Raw genomic sequence first — 18949 nt, forward strand, 5'->3', positions numbered from 1 at the left:
GGTGGTGTAATGGTGTGGGGGAGATTTTCTTTGGGTCCATTAGTACCAATTGAGCATCAACGCCACAGCCTACCTGAGTATTGCTGCTGACCATGTCCATCCCTTTATGAGCACAGTGTCTCCATCTTCTGATGGCTACTTCCAGCAGGATAACGCAGCATGTCATAAAGCTCAATCATCTCAGACTGGTGAACATGACGATGAGTTCACTGTACTCAAACGGCCTCCACAGTCACCAGAGCTCAATCCAATAGAGCACCTTTGGAATGTGGTGAAACGGGAGATTGGCATCATGGATGTGCAGCCGACAAATCTGCAGCAACTGTGTGATGCTATCATGTCAATATGGAGCAAAATCTCTGAGGAATGTTTCCAGTACCTTTGTTGAATCTCTGCCACCAAGGATTAAGGTAGTTCTGACGGCAAAAGGGGTCCGACCCAATACTAGTAAGGTGTACCTAATAAAGTGGCCGTGAGTCTATATATAAATAATATGTATAATAAAATATATATTACATATTTTATCTCGAAAAATAGTTTATAAATGTTTTGAAAACATTTCATTGAGCACAGGAGTTTCAGCTTTGACAGAAATAAATGAATTCTTAACTCCTGAGCTATTAGCAAATCCCCTACAGCGCCACCTAGTGTAGAAAGGTTGCAGATGTGCCTGATTCATGCTGTCTGATACATCGGTTTATAAATAAGAGAACACAATGAGCAGAAACACAGCAGCAGCTTCACTAAAGCAGGAGAAGTGCTGAAAGCCGGACGTGACTCCAGTTTCAACCCTGAGTGAACAGATCCACTTACAGCCATAAAAGCAGCCCAAAACACCAGGAGATCCACACGCAGCAGCCATGAGCAGGAGAAACACCAACAAAGCAAAAACACACCATCACCACGCACAGGAAAGCTGAAGACATATGAACAAACGAGAGCCTGGATCAGCCATGAAGGCCCGCCATTGTTTCCTCTATTAGCTTTGGAAAAGTGCCACTGAAAACAGAAAGATCACCGACCGACAGCGGATGCAGAACTCAGCTCACTTTCACTGCAGGATCAGATTCTCTCAGATGTTTCTATTGAAACGCTTCCCAGTCAACAGGGAGAGCTCTAGAAGTTTCTTCAAGTAACGTTAATGGAACATAACACACACTCATACATGCACACACTCATACACACACTTAATGAGCAGCCGAATATGAACATGATCTCTCACCACACTGACATGCTACAGTGAATCTAAAGTTGTTTGTATGATAAAACTTTACATTTGGAGCTCTCAGAAGTGAAGTTACACATGTAATGAGAACATCAGCAACGTTTAGTTGAACAGAGTGTGTGTGTGTGTGTGTGTGTGTGTGTGTGTTTTTACGTCTCAAATCTGCAGAGCCTATAAACCTGCTCATTTCTGCTGAAACATGAGATGCAGAGGAACATCCAGAAACAACATCTGGAGCTGCACACACACACACACTCACTTATACAACACACACTTAACACATACAGACAATAATACATAATGCACACACTCACATACACACAAACAAAAACATATGCGCACGTACACACACACATACAGACAATAATACATAATGCACACACTCACATACACACAAACAAACACTTAGACATATACACATTCACACACACCTGAACATAACTTACACATATACAACACTCAAATTTATACACACACACACACACACAACATACACACTTATGTATAACACACTTACTCATTTATACAAGACACACTGACAAACACGCACTCATTTACACACATTCATACATATAAGCGCAAACACACACACACACACACACACACACACACACACACACAAAATATACACACACTTATACATAACACACACACACACACACACATAATATGCATTCACACTCACTCTCTCTCACACACACACACACACACACACACACACACACACACACACATATATATATAACTCATATTCATACACACACTCACACAACATACACACTCATATGCATGACACACTCATTTATGCAAGACTCTCACTCTCACACACACAAAATATACACACTCATACAAAAACACACACAAGCAATCACATTCACACACATGCAAACTTAACACATACAGACAATAATACATAACACACACACTCACACACTTAAACAACTTACACAACACTCAAATTCATACACACACTCATACATAACACACACTCACTCATTTATATATACAAGACACTCAAAAACACACACTCGCATATACGTACATTTAAACATGCACACACTAACAAACCATATACACACACTCATACATTCCACACACACATATATACACACACACATTATTATACAGATACAGACACACACACTTATATATAAGGTCTCTGGTTTCTACAGCCGCTTCATTCTGCTTTTTTCACTGCTAATGCAACTCTAGAGCTGCGACACGGATTGAGTTTCTGTCCGGCGCCATTCTGAGGGAAAACCCACTAACACACACACACTCTCTCTCCCACACACATGCACACACACACACACACACACACACACACACACACACTCCTGACTGACAGTGTAAAACAGTGTAAAATAATTTGTTTACTTGCTACATCACTTCACAACATCGCACTCATGCTCTTATTCGCTCCTGAATAACCAATCAGAGTGCTCTCTTCAGCTGACGATTCTACATGCTGAATCAGACCAATGAGCTCCGACATTAACCCAACAAAACGCAACACAAGGAATCCCAATGGGTGACTGTCAGCTTGGTGTGTGACGACCGTTAGACTGAAGGGTTTATTCTGCAATAACAACCGGCTGGATGTACATTATCCTGCTTATATGTAATGTTACACACTTATTGAACAGTTTGTAAGAGACTCACCCACGCTTATTTGTTCTGGTCTCTGATCCTCAAGCATCGCCTCTTCACAGCCGGCTCTGCATCGTCCCGCACGCTCTGCTCGGGTCCCAGCTCATCCACCTGTGTGTTTTTCTCCCAGATTTGCGTGTGTAAATGTGTTTGAGTGTTCACGTGTGTGTTTTTCTCCCGTAGTTTTGGCGGCACCGACCGTGCGTAGGTGTGCTCCACATCCTGAGGCGTTTCCTCCTCCCCTTTGCCCTCTTTTGATTGGTCACTCTGACAATCCATTTGCTCTGCCGTCCACTGATTGGCTGAGTCATTGCCCCGCCCACATAAATAGCTATTCTCCTTCACATCCTCACAGTCAGACAGAGGCGAAGGGATCTGGCCGGAGCTGCTGTCCAATGAAAACGAGGCAGCCTGAATGGCAGTGGAGCGAGCCAATGAGTACAAAGAGGCGGGACTAACGATTCTGCCGTCCAATGAGGCGGAGGCTGTGGATGTGAGGACAGAGGTGTAAAGTGCTTTGCGTAGAGTCTGAATGTGTGTGTCATTTCTCTCCTCTTTCACAGAGTCTCTGCGCAGACACTGAATGACCTGCCGCTCGGATGCAGACACTGGAGAAACACACCGCTCCGTCTTTACCCTCTGACTCACAGCGGGGTCTTTTTCCGGCTCCTGAAGGCTTCGGATGACCCCTCGGTGGCTGTTCTGAGGGGAAATCGGGATGGGGATAGGGATTGGGATAGGGATGGGTACAAACACAGGGTAAGGCATCATCATCATGGGCTGGGGCCACGGGGGAGGCATTTGTGGTGGAAATGTTGGGTGGAGGGGCAGGTATGGGACGGGGTAGTGAGGGGGCGGGGCAAATGGCACCCTTTGGGTGGGGCTAAGAGGGTGAGGTGGGTTATGAGGGAGATTAGGGGTGGGGCTTCGCAGGCTCTGAGCATGCAGGGGTGGACGTATAAAGGGGAGGGGCATGTGAGGTGGGCGTGGCTGCTCTGGTGTACCCTGAGACGGACCAGTGGGTGATTTGGGCGAAGTGGCCGTCTGAACCCGCATGCAAACAGGCGTTCTCTGCAATGCAGATGCTGTTGGGGTTTGGGGCGAGAGGCTTTTCGCTGGAGACTCCCAGGCGTCCGGAGTGAGCAGTGTCTGGTTTTCGCTGGTGGCTGCGGGTTTCGGGTGGTTCTCTTCCTCTTTGGAGCTGGTGAGCGCAGCCCGAGCCTCCCGGTAAAACACGTCCATCTTGTACTGGTTCAGGCATTTGGTGCTGCAGAACTGCAGTCGCTCCTCACCCGAGCCGAAGTCCAGGTATTCTTTAGTGTGGCGTATGTGTTTACACCAGTCACACACCTGCAGACACACAAGACACACACGTGTTCTGCAAAATATACTTTAATATATTAATAAATAAAAACCCTCTTTTCAATCTAGCGTGTGAATATCGCACTCATTATAGGTGTTGACTGTTACCTTCCAAGTGATCATCTGTTATTGCTCTTTGTTTTTGTTTTTATGTTTTTATTATTTCTCTGTATGTGGTTTGTATTTATGCACAGCACTTTAGTCAGTCTTGTGGCTGTTTTTAAGTGTGTTTAATAGTGATTCATAGCCAGGGCTTTACATTAACGCCCCATTCACAAGGGGCTTCAGCGTCAATGCTTGACAGAGGGCGTGTCTGAAGTTGGGGCTGACGCGATAGTCATAGCAGCATTAGCCAATGAAATCAGTCAGCAATAGGCCACTGTCTGAGCTGGTGTATTTGCATACAACGATCTGATTGGCTGACGCTTCCATCGGCACTTAAAAAGTTGAGCTAGTCTCAACTTCTGCAGCGAGCAACGTCTCTGAAGCGGCGCTGTCGGATCCACAATGCAGTTCGGCAACGTCTGACGTCACCTATTCAAAGTCAATGGAAAGCGTTGAAGCTGATGCCCGTGTGAATGGGGTGTAACACCTGCCAACCCACCAAATGTGGGTAAATGTAAGTTGTGGCGGGTTAGACAGACACTCCCACTAGCCACTTTGGCTGATTAAAAATCTGTTTTACTTGTAGGTTTCTTAAAAGTACTATTCGACAATTAGCATGGCCCAATATTCATAAATTAAAGAAAGTAAAGTAAAAGAAAGCAGGTGAATACCGAATGACAGGACGACCACTCCAGTGCACAGGTGATGTGATTCGCGCAACTGTTAAAAAGCATGCGCGCTCCCGTTTACTTGCGCAAAGCAACCGTGACTAGAGGAAACGCAACTGATGTGATCGGTTCTCTTTAAAATAAACCAGACAAAAAGCAATGATTGTGCACATACAGTCCTGCTGCTTTCAAGAGCTCAAAAATATCCTTTTGTAAGCAGTAGAGGTAACTGCTTTCATTTTAATTATTCTTTGAACAGATTAGCAGGTCTAACATTAACCGTGTGCACGTGATCATCCTCTCATTATCACTCACGGTATGCTCCTTTTATTTTTTGGTTAGTTATTTTAGTTAATATGGTTTAACTATCTTTTTTTTTTTTTTTTTTACAATAACATTGCTTTAATATTAAATTAACTCCCCATTTATGTGTAGTTAACTGCTGATCTGGGAGCTTCATCCAGCTCAGATTACGGTGCATATTTTAGACACATGACAATAATTATTTTTTAAATGTAATTTGTTTTCTTAAGATCAGTTGTTGAATTAAAAAGTGCATGTATGCAGCTATATTTGCTTGTTAAGACACATTTTAAATGTGTGGCTAAGAAATAAATACTTCTTTTTGGTGTGGTCAGAGATCAATTTAGTAAATCCTTAATTTTGAGCCCAGAAAAAGTCATGTGAAATAAAAACTACTTGCATTGTGACACAACCCTTTTGCTCATGCACATTAAATAAGCTCAAACACAACACACAGAAAAAGTGAAATGAATGTAGTTTTAGCATGTCAAAGTCAAATTCAGGCATATAAAATATATTTCCCAACAACAAAAGTGTGGCTAGTGAAAATGGCGAGTGGCTAGTAATGTTGGAAATCTACTAGCCACAGTGGCTGGTGATCAGAAAAGTTAATGTCAATCCCTGTTCATAGCACATGCATCATGGCACACAGTTTACATAGAGCAGCTCATGATTTGTTAGATGGAGTTTACTTAGCAAATGCATGTCCATTAGGGACGCATCGAATTCTTGGGCACAGAAAATCATTGGCTGAAAATATTTTTGCTCAAAACATCATTTTTAGACCAGGCAAAGGTTGTGCTGCACCACACTGTTAGTAATATCGCTACAGCGCTGCCATGGCTATGCTACTAAATGACGTCTCTCATTCACCGTCAATAAAATGTGGTTATTTAATCGCCTTTAGTTTTTTAATCAGTGTAATCTAGGTTAAATTTTAAAAGTCTTACAAATTTACTCGACATCATTTAGTAAAATGATAATTATTACAAAACATTTTTGCTTTCATTTGTAGTGCATCCACAATATTCAGTCTTGGCCCAGGTACATTCTTTCTGTGCATCTAATGTGTGTTTACTTACACGTGTGCTGCTGTTGTTGTTGTTCATCTTCAGCATCAGTCTTGTGGGCGTGTCCAGAGTTTGGCCAGGAGACGGAGACTTGTCACCATGGCGATCTTCATCTCGAGCCTTGACGAAAACAACAAAAATAAAAATATTCTTCTTCAGTGTCTACAGGAGTGATTAGTATCGTGTCTGATTGTGTTTAATTAGTAGATAAAGCTCACGTTAATGACCTTCAATTCCATCTGGACACTATGAAAATCACCAGAACATCTGATTTAAATGCTCCAGACATGTGACACAATAAACTAGTTTTTATTCCCAACACTAGATCTATTGTTTCATCAACGTCTCGCTTTCTTTTCTTTTTTCTCTTCTACAATAAACAGCGCTGGCTTTGATATTGGATATCTACTGAAGCACACAGACATATTTAGAGCATCTTATGTATCAAGATGTGTGTGTGTGTGTGTGTGTTTGTGCGTGTATGTGTAAGTGTGTGTGTGTGTGTGTGTGTGTGTGTGTGTGTGTGTGTGTGTGTGTAAGCTGAAACCTCTCTCTCTCTCTCTCTCTCTCCCAGTCTTGCTCTCTGACAGGCTGAAACTGGTCTGAAGCTGGTTTCTCTGTTTCTCTGGCTGGATAAACTTTGCTCAGTGTTTCAATGCTGCTCTTTTTGCTGCTGTGTGAATGTGAGGCTCATGAGGAGCATACACACACACACACACACACACACACACACATATCTCTCTCTGTTAGTGTAAATGTTTGCCTGTACATGTGTCTGTTTGTCTGTGTTTTTTTGTGTCTGTATGTGTTTGTGTCTGTGTGTGTGTGTGCGTAAATTTATGTCTGGGTGTGTGTCTGTGCCAGTGGGTTATTTAACAACTGAACCAATTAAACTGACTGAAACAACTAACTAAATAAACAACTAACTAAACTAATTAAACAAACAACTAAAACGGAATTAACTAAAACAACAAACTACACTAAATAAACAAACAACTAACTAGTCTGCTTGCGTGTGTTTATGTCTGTGTGTGTCTGTGTCAGTGAATTATTTAACAACAAACAAACTAAAGAAAACAACAAACAAACAAACAAAAACATCTAACTAAAACAACCAACTAAACTAATTAAACTCCTATCTAACCAACAAAAACAACTAACTAAACAAACAACTAACTAAATAAACAGCTAACTAAACTAACTTACAAAAATAACTAACTAAAATAAATTAACAACTAACTAAAATAACTACCTAAACAACTAATTACATAAACAACTAACTAAACTAATTAAACAAAAAACTACCTAACAACTAACTAAACAAACAACTAACTAAACTACTAAGTAACTAGTGTGTGTCTGTCATTGAATTATTTAACAACTATCTAAACAAACATCATCTAATCAACTCATCTAATTAAACAAACAAACCAACTAACAAAAACAGCTAACTAAATAAATAAACTAACTAAACAAACAACTAAGTAAAACAACCAACTAATCTAACAAAATAAACAACTATCTAACTAACTAAAACAACTAACTAAAATTAAACAAACAACTAACTAAAACTACTAACTAAAAAAACGACAAATAACTAAACAAATAACTTACAAACTAAAACACACCAACTAAACTAATTAAACAAACAACAAACTAAAACACATTAACTAAACTAATTAAACAAACAACAAACAAACTAACTACTGACCACCCACTAACTAACTAACCTGCTTGTGTGCATGTGTTTATGCCTAACCGACTCAAATTAAGCAAACAAACAAACTAAAACTACTAACTAAACTAACTAAATAAACACTGAAACAACTAGATAAAAAACTAAAACAACTAACTAAAACAGCTTGCTAGCTAAATCTTGATATAGGAACGGCAGACAGCAGATGTAAACAAGCTTCTGCTAATGGGTCGGTGTTATTGCACTTGACAAGGCTCACTTCACTTGGGTCAAATGGATGTTCAAACTTGGGTCAAATGTGTTGCTCTGTGATTGGTGCAATGTTCACCTTGTTGCGTTGGAAACGTGTGTGTTGCTCTGTGACTAGTGCAGTTTTTGTTCACCTTGTTATGTATGTAAAGTGTTTGTTCACCTTGTTATGTATGTAAAGTGTTTGTTCACCTTGTTATGTATGTAAAGTGTTTGTTCACCTTGTTATGTATGTAAAGTGTTTGTTCACCTTGTTATGTATGTAAAGTGTTTGTTCACCTTGTTGCGTTTGAAGTATGCGCGTCGACAGGCTGCGAAACACTTCTCGCTGCAAAAACTCTTGAGTTCAGAGCCCATGAGCAGAGAGTAACGCTTCATTCCCTCCTTCTGACACCACACACACACGATCTGCACGTTCTGGACGTCCTCCACTGTTTACACACACACACAAAAATCAGCATTACTTACAAAACTATACTAAAAACTATACTTACTAAACTAAATAGCTTAGGCTATTAAGTTATTAGAAAACATCACGCATTCAAGGTAGTGTGCATTGCTTTCTAATAATTCAATGGCCTGGAGTTGATGACTGTGTTTCTCATCGGGTCTCTATAGCTGAGTCCCCTGTTGAGATGTTGTATTTGAGTTTATTTGTCAGGTTGCCTGTGTGTAGCACTAGTTTCTTCCACATCTCCTCCTCTTCCTCCTGTTGTGTTCTGATGTGATTTCTGACTGTTGTAGCTGTGAAACTTCTCTAATCATTCAACTGAGTGATATGGGCTGTAATGCACTCAAAACCTGCCGGAACTACTTTTGCTGTGCCTTTATCTGACAGCCAAACACGTTAGAATGCTCAGCCAATCAGAATCAAGCATTCAACAGACCTATAACCACTGCTGAATTTGAGTCGGATCTTGCCAGATCCTGTTCTGGAAAATGTCAGACATTCATCTTTTGCTTTCTGGTATTTATTTTAATGGATCTGGCATTAACTTGTGCGTGGTGAGCAGCGGAAAAACAATGGCTTAGTGGCCAATAGGGTTGGGCGATGTCGACCAATTTGGCATCGTACGATGTCTAATGTGAAACATCACGGTGGTGAATAATTATTTATTAATAATTAATTAATTCATAATGAATGAATTATTTGTAGCCTACAGTTTTAACTACCTGACCCCGTGGTCTTTGTTTTACCCATAAACAAATCATAAATAAATAAAGATAAGTTTCACACAAATTAACACCTGTCAATCACTTTCCGCGGGAGGTTGGTCGGTAAAAAAGGTGCACAACCAACAGTGTCAGAGGTTTTCCCTAAAATTACTAAGTTCAAGTGATTGAAGCAGTGTACTGATGCTGTGACACGCTACCTGATAGATTCACAAGACAGAAGAGTCGTCAGATAGAGACAAGGCTAATTAAATATCAAGTTTATGAACTATAGTGAGACGCCACTTGAAGATTCTTCTTGAAGATTAGACTGAGTTATTTATTTAATTATTTCTTTTTTTACTTGGCACATAATAGTGAAGTGAACTGAACAGTGATTGTTCATATGACTTATGTTTGTAGCTACATGCTTTCATCATCCCCTGACTGGGCTATAATAGTTAAAGGCCGTTCAGAAATGTGACGCTTTTTTTGCGCAATCATCGTTCAATGACGTCTTGTTCCAAGAAAACTGAAATTGTGGTGGTGGATGTCGATCACGGTGACTTTCATTTCCTGGTTTTCTTCCAGAATTAATTAAACTATTATATCAATAAAGATGTCTTAAAATTACTCTAATTCCTATTTTAAAGAATTAATTTAATAGTGTAGAAAAAAAAAATCGAATTACTCACTAAAATATAAAAAATACACAAATAAACGACTTTTCTGAATTGATTTTTGCAGAGCTGTTCTAATTTATTTACAGTATTTAAGAGGTAATTAACTACCACATTATTGTATTGTGTACCGTTCTCTGAAGGACACTTATAATGTTAAAGGTCATCATAAAACAATCTACTATTACTTATAACTGTTTTCTGAGCTGTTTGGACTAATCAGAAGCTGTTTGAGTGGGCGTGGCCAATTATAAACTCAGAAGTAAACGCCCACTGCTGTAATTGGCTGACTGTTTTGCATATTAACAGAGCTAAACAGGTCGTGCCTTAGAAGTGGTCATGGCTCTTCATCATATGGAGGCGGGGCTTATTCACCTTATGACATCATAGACTAGACGATTCCAGAAGCTGTGGTTTAGTCGGACTGTCTTCAACATGAGATGATTTAAGAGCAACCACAAAGTGTAGAGCTCTGAAACTCACAGCAGGATTGTATACCGCTATGAGCTCTGATATCTCAGAAGATGAAGAGAATTTTGATTTGTCAGTAAAAGACCGCTTTAAAGCATGTATATTATAGTGCCTATAAGTAAATGATCTAAAAACTAACAGATATACCTTATTTTAATTCACACACACTCCTTAATTCAGTTTATTTTAACACACACTCAGCAGGAAACACACACACCACTGCTCTTATGTCTCACACACACACTTGCGGAGGGTTTGATGAGCGGCACGATGACGTTCATGTTGTGTCGTGGCGAGGCTGAAGATGCAGAGGGAGACACAGGAACAGTTGGAGGATCCTGATCTCCATTCCTGACCGGCTCTGATGAACAGGAGGATGATGATGATGAAGACGAGGATGATAATGGAGGGATCTTCTTCTCCACATTGAGTGGCTTTGGCAAGGCGTTCTCTGAAGGAGAAATGGAGCACATGGAAGAGGGTGATGCTAACAGCGTGTGTGTGATTGTGTATGTGTCTATGTTTGCATGTGTTTGTGTGTGGTTGTGTATGTGTGATTATGTTTGTGACACTGAATGTCTGTGTGTGTGATTGTGTACGTCGTTGTATGTTTCCATGTGTGTGTGTCTGTGTGATTGTGTATGTTTGTGTGTGTGTGTTTGTGTGTGTGTTTGTGTACGTCTATGTGTTTGCGTGATGGTATATGTGTCTGTCTGAGAGTATGTTTGCATGCGTGTGTGTGATTGTGTTTGTTTGCGTGCGTATGTCTATTTGTGTTTGCATGTGTGTGTGTGTGATTGTATATGTGTCTATATGTTTGCATACATGTCTGTCTATGTGTATGTTTGCATGTGTGTGATTGTATACGTGTCTGTGTCTCTGTGTGTCTCTATGTATGTTTGTGTGTGACCGTGTGTGTGTTTCTGTCTGTGCGAACTTGTGACACTGTGTGTTTGTGTCTGTGTGTTTATGTATGTGACACTGTGTGTGTGATTGTGTGTCTATTTGTTTGTTTCTCGGTCTATGTGTACAGTTGTGTGTGTGTGTTTTTATGTGTTGGTGTCTTCATCTTGATGTTGATGCTGAAGCCATATATTGTGCAGTCCTAATATTGTGTGTGTTTTCTCACCTTTAAGAACCGATATATGGTTGCGTTTGACTCGGTTTCGTGCGTCTGCAGCCTCTGAGTCCTGCAGGTCCACTTTATCATAGCCGTACCAACCCAACAGCTCATTCATGGTGTTTTCAGCAAAGTTCTGCACAAACAAACCATGTTGAACCAAGATTCTATTTGACCATGAAGCTCCTTAAAGTTGATCATTTGCATGTGTGTCCTGTTTACTGCAGATTAAAGGCACAAGAAAGTATGTTTCTCTCTTTAAGAAAGATCAATATTAGAATATTATTAATATTAAAGATATATTAAATATTGTATTTATGTATATATACAGAATGAAGGCTATAGAGGGCTGTTTTACATCTGATTATTTCATTTGTGCCTAAATATTGTACAGCTAGACTCCTTGAGAACTATTAAATATTCTTTATTTAATTTGTATGGACTGTGTTAATCAATGCAGGTTATTTATAACGTGTCAGTATTCATCAGATTGGTGCAAAATACAGAGCTGAGGCGGTGCCAGTCATGTTTAATCATAAGCATGTGATCCTCTCGAAATTAGTTTATAAATAAACCATACACACGGTGTTCAGAGCTGAAACTTCTGAATGGTATTAATAATCTGATGGGTGTTTTAAAGAGCCCATATTATACATGAAATAGGGTCATATCTTGGTTGTAAGGGTCTCCAACAACAGTTTAATATGCATGCAAGGTCAAAAAACACTTTCATGGTCTTATAATCTGCATTTATTTTTACCTAATTATCCCAGCGACTCCTGTATGAATCGTTCAGTGATTCATTTGTTCCCAAACCCCTCCTTAGCGCGAAGCTAATCTGCGCTGATTGGACCGATGACAGTCTGTCGCGATTGGTCGACTGCCTTCAGTCAGAGAGTGAAATGGCCAATAGCTAATCAGCAATTTAAAAAGTAATCACAGTTCATACACGCTAGATAGTGTAGGCGTGGATTTTAGCTGCCACACACACACAAACACACACACACACCTCCGGACGAGAACGCTCCCGCTTCCGCCCGCACCTGCCAGGTTTTAGCCTTAGAACACGCCCCGTATTCTGCCCGCTGCACCCGATCCCGCTAAAGAGCGGGGGAGAACAAAACCGAAAATCTGTATAAACACACACACAGCACCAAGCATAAAGCTCTCGCTCGCTCGCGCTCTCTCTCTCTCTCTCTCTCTCTCTCTCTCTCTCTCTCTCTCTCTCTCTCTCTCTCTCTCTCTCTCTCTCTCTCTCTCATACGCGCGCGTGCGCACTAACACACAAGCACCAAGCAGACACATCTTTCTCTTTCTCAGGCAGCCCGCTCCCGTCCCAAATCAAACCCGTTACCGACCGCTCCGGCGATTTATTCGGAAATTTATTCCCGCGCCGCAGAAATCTGGCGCGGGGACAGCCGCGGGTATGCACACCTCTAACGTTACCACGGAGCTCCATAAACAAAGCAGCACGCGTCGCGTTTTTAACGTGACTTTGCACGCGATAAGAGAATATAGCCAGTTAACCTGATACAGTACACTCGGTTAAAAGTAACAAATCACAACTGAATACATTTGCAAGCTAGAGTCAACGAGGCAACAACTTTAACCGCACGTACTTACACTTGAGAAATGGAAGAAACCCATCCTGATGTCCATCAGTAAGTTACTGATCCTTCCTTTAACAAACGCAGATGAAGTATTCTTTGTAGCATGTAGCTTCCAGAAGTTTCCAGTAGTTTCTAACTGCTTGGCTATAATGCTGAGGTTTCATCTTTGGGTAGAGACTCAATATATCCATCTGCAATGTGACTTCAATCGACCGGCATGTTTGTGTTTGTGGGTGTGTGTGTGTGTGTGTCTGGGTTACTGCGTCAGAGGGCGGGGCCTCAGGTTTGAAATCTCCCGGGTTTGCGCGTGCACGTGAAAAACTTTGTTTCGTTCGTACGTCATGGCGAAACACCTAATGAGTCGGTATAAAGGCGACTCGTTTGAAGCACTATGAATCGACTCTTTTATAGATGAATCAACAGTTTTAAACACTGTATTCTTACAGATTTAAGCCTTAGCTGGATACTTCACTTCACTTAGAGCTGTGTTACACACTACATGGAGGGGAATTTTCAAAAACCCATAATATGGGCTCTTTAAGCTGAAAATGTACAGACACATTCTGAAGACACAAAAGACTGATCTTAAATCTTGAAAAAAGGGGTAAAATAGTTGCCCTTTAAATGTCACACCGATGCACTGCCCTACAAAACCAACCCAATCCATCTAAAACTAATAACTATTTCTAAACAGAGGTGAAATTTTACACAATGTCGCAATTACTGTATGCATCTCTGAAAAACTAAATATCGCAATGCCATTTTATCCCCCAATATCATGCAGAACTAATATTAAATCATGTGGGATGATTGCGAAACATGAGCACATCCCTCATCATGTGTGGCTTTCATTTCATCTAAAATGTTATTCTGAAACCTGATCTGGCATCAAAAAACGCTCTGAATTTCCTGCAAAACAGCAGCTCATGAGCTCACGGGTCTCCAGAGCTTTGAGCCTGAGATTAGAGAAATCACGGACACTGAACACCGCCTTCCCAGAATCCCCGGATAATCAGATCTCGAGCTGCGTTCTCATTAGCAGGAGAGACGGCTTTCCCCTGCCTGCATTTCCAGCCCACAATCAATGCCGGTTTTGTTTCTTCTTGGCAGTTAAGACAAACATCTGTTGGGCGAGAGTGACGGGCCCGTCCCGAATCAGCCGCCAAAGCCAACAGACCTGCCGCGACCCCTGCCTCGCTCACACCGGCTATAGTTTCATCTGTTAGAGGAGTCCAAAGCAAAGCTGGCTGGATTACTCATGAACTGTGATCAGTTACTGATTACATGACTAGATTTGTAATCAGTAATGTAATCTTTAAGATTAGACACATTTATCGTACTGTAATCTGACTACTTTTAGATTACATTTAGATTACTTTTCTGCTAATTTGGGGTCAGATATGTGTGGTATGGTAAAATGTGGTAGACATTTCTGGTATCGTAATCTGACTTCTGGATTACCAAACTACATATATCTGACATCAAATAAGTAGAATAGTAATCTAAATGTAACCCAAAAGGAATCAGATTACGTTATCAAAAATGTCTACCATACATCTGATGTCATATAAGCTGAAAAATAATCTAAATGTAATCCAAAAAGTAGTCAGATTATGTAACCAAAAATGTTTATCATATCCTACCATACCATATCATACATATCTCACATCACATAAGTATAAAAGTAATTAAATGTAATCCAAAAGTAATCAAATTACGTTTATCACACTTAAATTTTCTACTAATTTATTGCCACATACGTATGGTATGGTAAAGTATGATAGGAATTTTAGGTAATGTAATCTGACTACTTTTGGATTACAATTAGATTACTTTGATACTTTATGTCAGATATGTATGGTATGGTAATCTAAATGTAATCCAAAGGTAGTCATATTACTTTACCAAACATGTCTATCATACTTTACATATATCAAATTAGCAGAAAAGTAATGTATTATAGGGTTAGGTTAGGGTTATACAATATAATAATCATTTTGCTAAAGGAATTGGACTACTTTTGGATTACATTTAGATTACCATACCATACCATACACATCTGACATTAAATAAGTAGAAAAGTAATCTAAATGTAATCCAAAATTAGTGTGATTTTGTTACCAAAAATATCTACCCATACCATACATATTTGCCATTAAATTAGCATAAAAGTAAAACATGATTAGACATTACATTTGGTTACATTAACATTCTGACTACTTTTGGATTACATTTAGATTACTTTTCTACTCATTTAATGTCAAATATATATGGTAGCCTATGGTATGGTAAAGTATGATAGACATTTTTGGTAATATAATACTACTACTTTTTGATTACATTTAGACTACTTTTCTGCTAGTTTGATGATTGTTATGTATGGTAGCTTATGGTTTGGTAAAGTATGATTACATTTAGATTACCAAAGAATACACATCTTACATCAAATTAGCAGAATAGCAATTTAAATGTAATCAAAATGTAGTCCGATTACATCAATCATACTTTACTGTTCTGCTGATCTGTTGTCAGGTATGTATGGTAAAGAATGATATACATTTTTTGGTAATGTAATCTAACTACTTTTGGATTACATTTAGATCACTTTTATACTAATTTGATATCAGATATGTTTAGGTATGGTAATCTGAAGGTAATCCAAAGGTAGTCTGATTACTTTACCAAACATGTCAATCATACTTTACCATACCATACATAGCTGAAAAGTAATATACAATAATCATTTTTGGTAACATAATCTGACTACATTTGGATTACATTTAGATTACTATTCTGCTAATTTGAAGTCAGATACGTGTGGCAAAGTATGGAAGACATTTTCGGTAATGTAATCTGACTACTTTTGGATTACATTTAGATAACCATACATATCTGACTTTAAATAAGTATAAAAGTAATCTAAATGTAGTCAGATTGTTACTAAAAATGTCTACGGTACGGTATGTACCATACATGTCTGACATCAAATTAAAGCAGAAAAGTAAAGATGGATGTAATCTAAATACTTTGGGATTACATTTAGATTACTTTTCTGCTAATTTGATGTCAAATCTGTATGTTATGTTAAAGTTTTGCAGTCATTTTTTGGTAAAGTAATCGGATTACTACTTTTGGATTACATTTAAATTACTCTCTGCTAATTTGATGTCAGATACTTATGATATGGTAAAGCATGTTAGATATTTTTGTAAAGTAATCTGATTGCTTTTCGGCTAATTTGATGTCAAATGTATAGTATGGCAGACATATTTGGTAATGTAAGATACTTTTGGATTATATTTAGATTACTTTTATACTAATTCGATGTCAGATTTGTTTGGTATAGTAAAGTATGGTAGACATTTTTGGTATAGTAATCTTATTACTTTTAAATTATATTTACATTACATTTCTGCCATACTAATTACTAATTTAAAAAGTTTTTTTTCATAGAATTTTTTTGTAATCTGATTACGCAATTCAGATTACATTATAATCCCTAACTACGCAGCTCTGGTCGTAACTCTACACCCCCAGCGGATTCGTGCTCTGAGATCCCACAAAAAGAGCGGTTTCAGATTTGCTGTCTCCAGAAACCCTGAGAATCAGAAGTGCGGTATGGACGAGGCCATCCGTTTATAAACACAGCGTATCGAGTGTCTGGATCACATATCAAGCAGGACTTGTGAAACGGCTGCTTGAAGGCCAGCGATTTAATAAGGTCAGCGTGTCATTTGTCCATAGAAGGGCACATAAGAGTCCATCACTACACAGTGCACATCTGGAGCTCAGCTGGACGAGGAGATGTCTATAATAATAACAGTGCACTATCTAGACCAGCACTGTGGGTGTTACGTGATGTAAGCTGCTAAACGACAATGTTATCATGCAGCTGTTATCAAAAGGACTTTAATGCTATATGTTCCATGCAACGTTTAAAAATTACATTTATTGCTGTAATCTAAAACAGTTGGGCGATTGCATCACATTTAATGTAAAATGTTGCATGAAATATTAACTTTTTTTTTTTTACAATAAACACTGTTCAATTTTAAGAGAAAATTTATTACTTTATATTATAACAAATAAGAAGTTATATTTTATGCTAAATTTATTAATAAAATATTTTAATAATATTGCATAATCTTAAAATAGGCTATTACAAAAAATACATGTTTGGCATCAATATTATGTTTGTTTTAAATGATTTCACATTTGAAATAATACAAATATATTTATTTTAAGCTTGATATTACGTATAAAAATGTATTGATCATTTTAATTTATGATCATGTTATAATAAATACTTCAGAAAACATTCTTTAAAAAACATGATTATGTTTATTTATTTAATATAATAGAAAATATTTATATTTTATAAAGCATCAGAAGTTCTGCCTTTGCATTAAGCATACTGGGCTGGAAAAGCTCAGCAAATGTTATATATTTACTTCATTAGTCTCCAGCATGGGATGTTATGCATCAAATAAGCTTCTCAACTGACTTAACCAGCCTTCCTAAGTAAACTAACATTTTACCAACAAGAGTTTACAGCACCACAGCGGCCCACCAGAAAGTTCAGCACAAAAATCATGTTGTTTTCAATACAGAAGGAGTCAGTGTTGTGTGGACTGTAAAATTAACCCTAAATGAACTGTTTCCCATATTTTGTAATGGATGTTTTTCTTTTTTCCTATTTAGTAAAGCTTTTTAATTATATTATGCAACTTTGACCTTTCTTCCAACATCTTTTTTGAAAAAGTGACTTTTATGAACATGTGTAATAGTTTGCCATATTGCATTGTCTGGGTTTGTGTTGTATAGCACGCTATAAACCCTGCAATAAATTAGCAGTACATTCTCTGTTACTTTACAGACTTATTTAGATATTTTTTCTTATATATTTTATTATTTCAAACTACTAAAATGTCACTAAAAGTCACTTTTTGAACTGTAGAGCTGATCATTTCAACATCTAAACTCCACAGAGCAGATATCAACATCTTACAATGAAATTCACAACCGTAAATAAACGGAAAACACGTAAACAGCCTACGGAAACTGCTGATTAACAGATACATTTTACAATACAGTCGGGTCAGAAACGCAGCAGTGATGCGAGTCATAATGAATAATAATAATAATAATATACCCCAATAACGCGGGTTTACCTTCATGTCCTCGCTGATGTTTCTCCGCAGCGGGTGAGCGGGTTTGCGGCTGCGCTTCTCCGCCGGGCGGCACGCGTCCATCTCGGGCAGAACTCACAGAGCGGCGCGCGGTCGGTCGGACACTCCAGACGCGGAACAATGAGCGCAGATCCGGAGAGAAGAGGAGAAACACAACACCGCCTCCTCCCACATATACACACACACACACTCCCCCGATACATAACGGCAGGAATGCGAGGAGCGAACACACACACACACACACACACACACACAGGCGCGCGCAATCAACACAAACCGCGCAATTTAATTCAGAAATGTTTTGGTGACACTTTAGAATAACGGTCTATTAGGTAATGTATTAACTTTAAGTATTAAATATCTTGTAAAAGCATAAATTAATTGCATTATTACATTAAT

The 18949-nt window shown here is 38.9% G+C and overlaps 1 protein-coding gene across 1 annotated transcript; it reads right to left on the bottom strand.

The window, feature by feature from the left end:
• Window positions 1-2895: 2895 nt before the first annotated feature.
• Window positions 2896-18613, bottom strand: sobpb (sine oculis binding protein homolog (Drosophila) b; the record flags this gene model as incomplete). The annotated part of the gene is given in 6 exon segments (NM_001114983.2): window positions 2896-4225; window positions 6396-6503; window positions 8608-8759; window positions 10876-11082; window positions 11761-11887; window positions 18533-18613. Coding segments are annotated over 6 exon segments (2005 nt in total), but the record flags the coding sequence as incomplete, so codon positions are not given.
• Window positions 18614-18949: the final 336 nt, after the last annotated feature.

This window comes from Danio rerio, chromosome 4 (assembly GCF_049306965.1).
Source record: "Danio rerio strain Tuebingen ecotype United States chromosome 4, GRCz12tu, whole genome shotgun sequence".
In the NCBI taxonomy this organism is placed as follows: domain Eukaryota; kingdom Metazoa; phylum Chordata; class Actinopteri; order Cypriniformes; family Danionidae; genus Danio; species Danio rerio.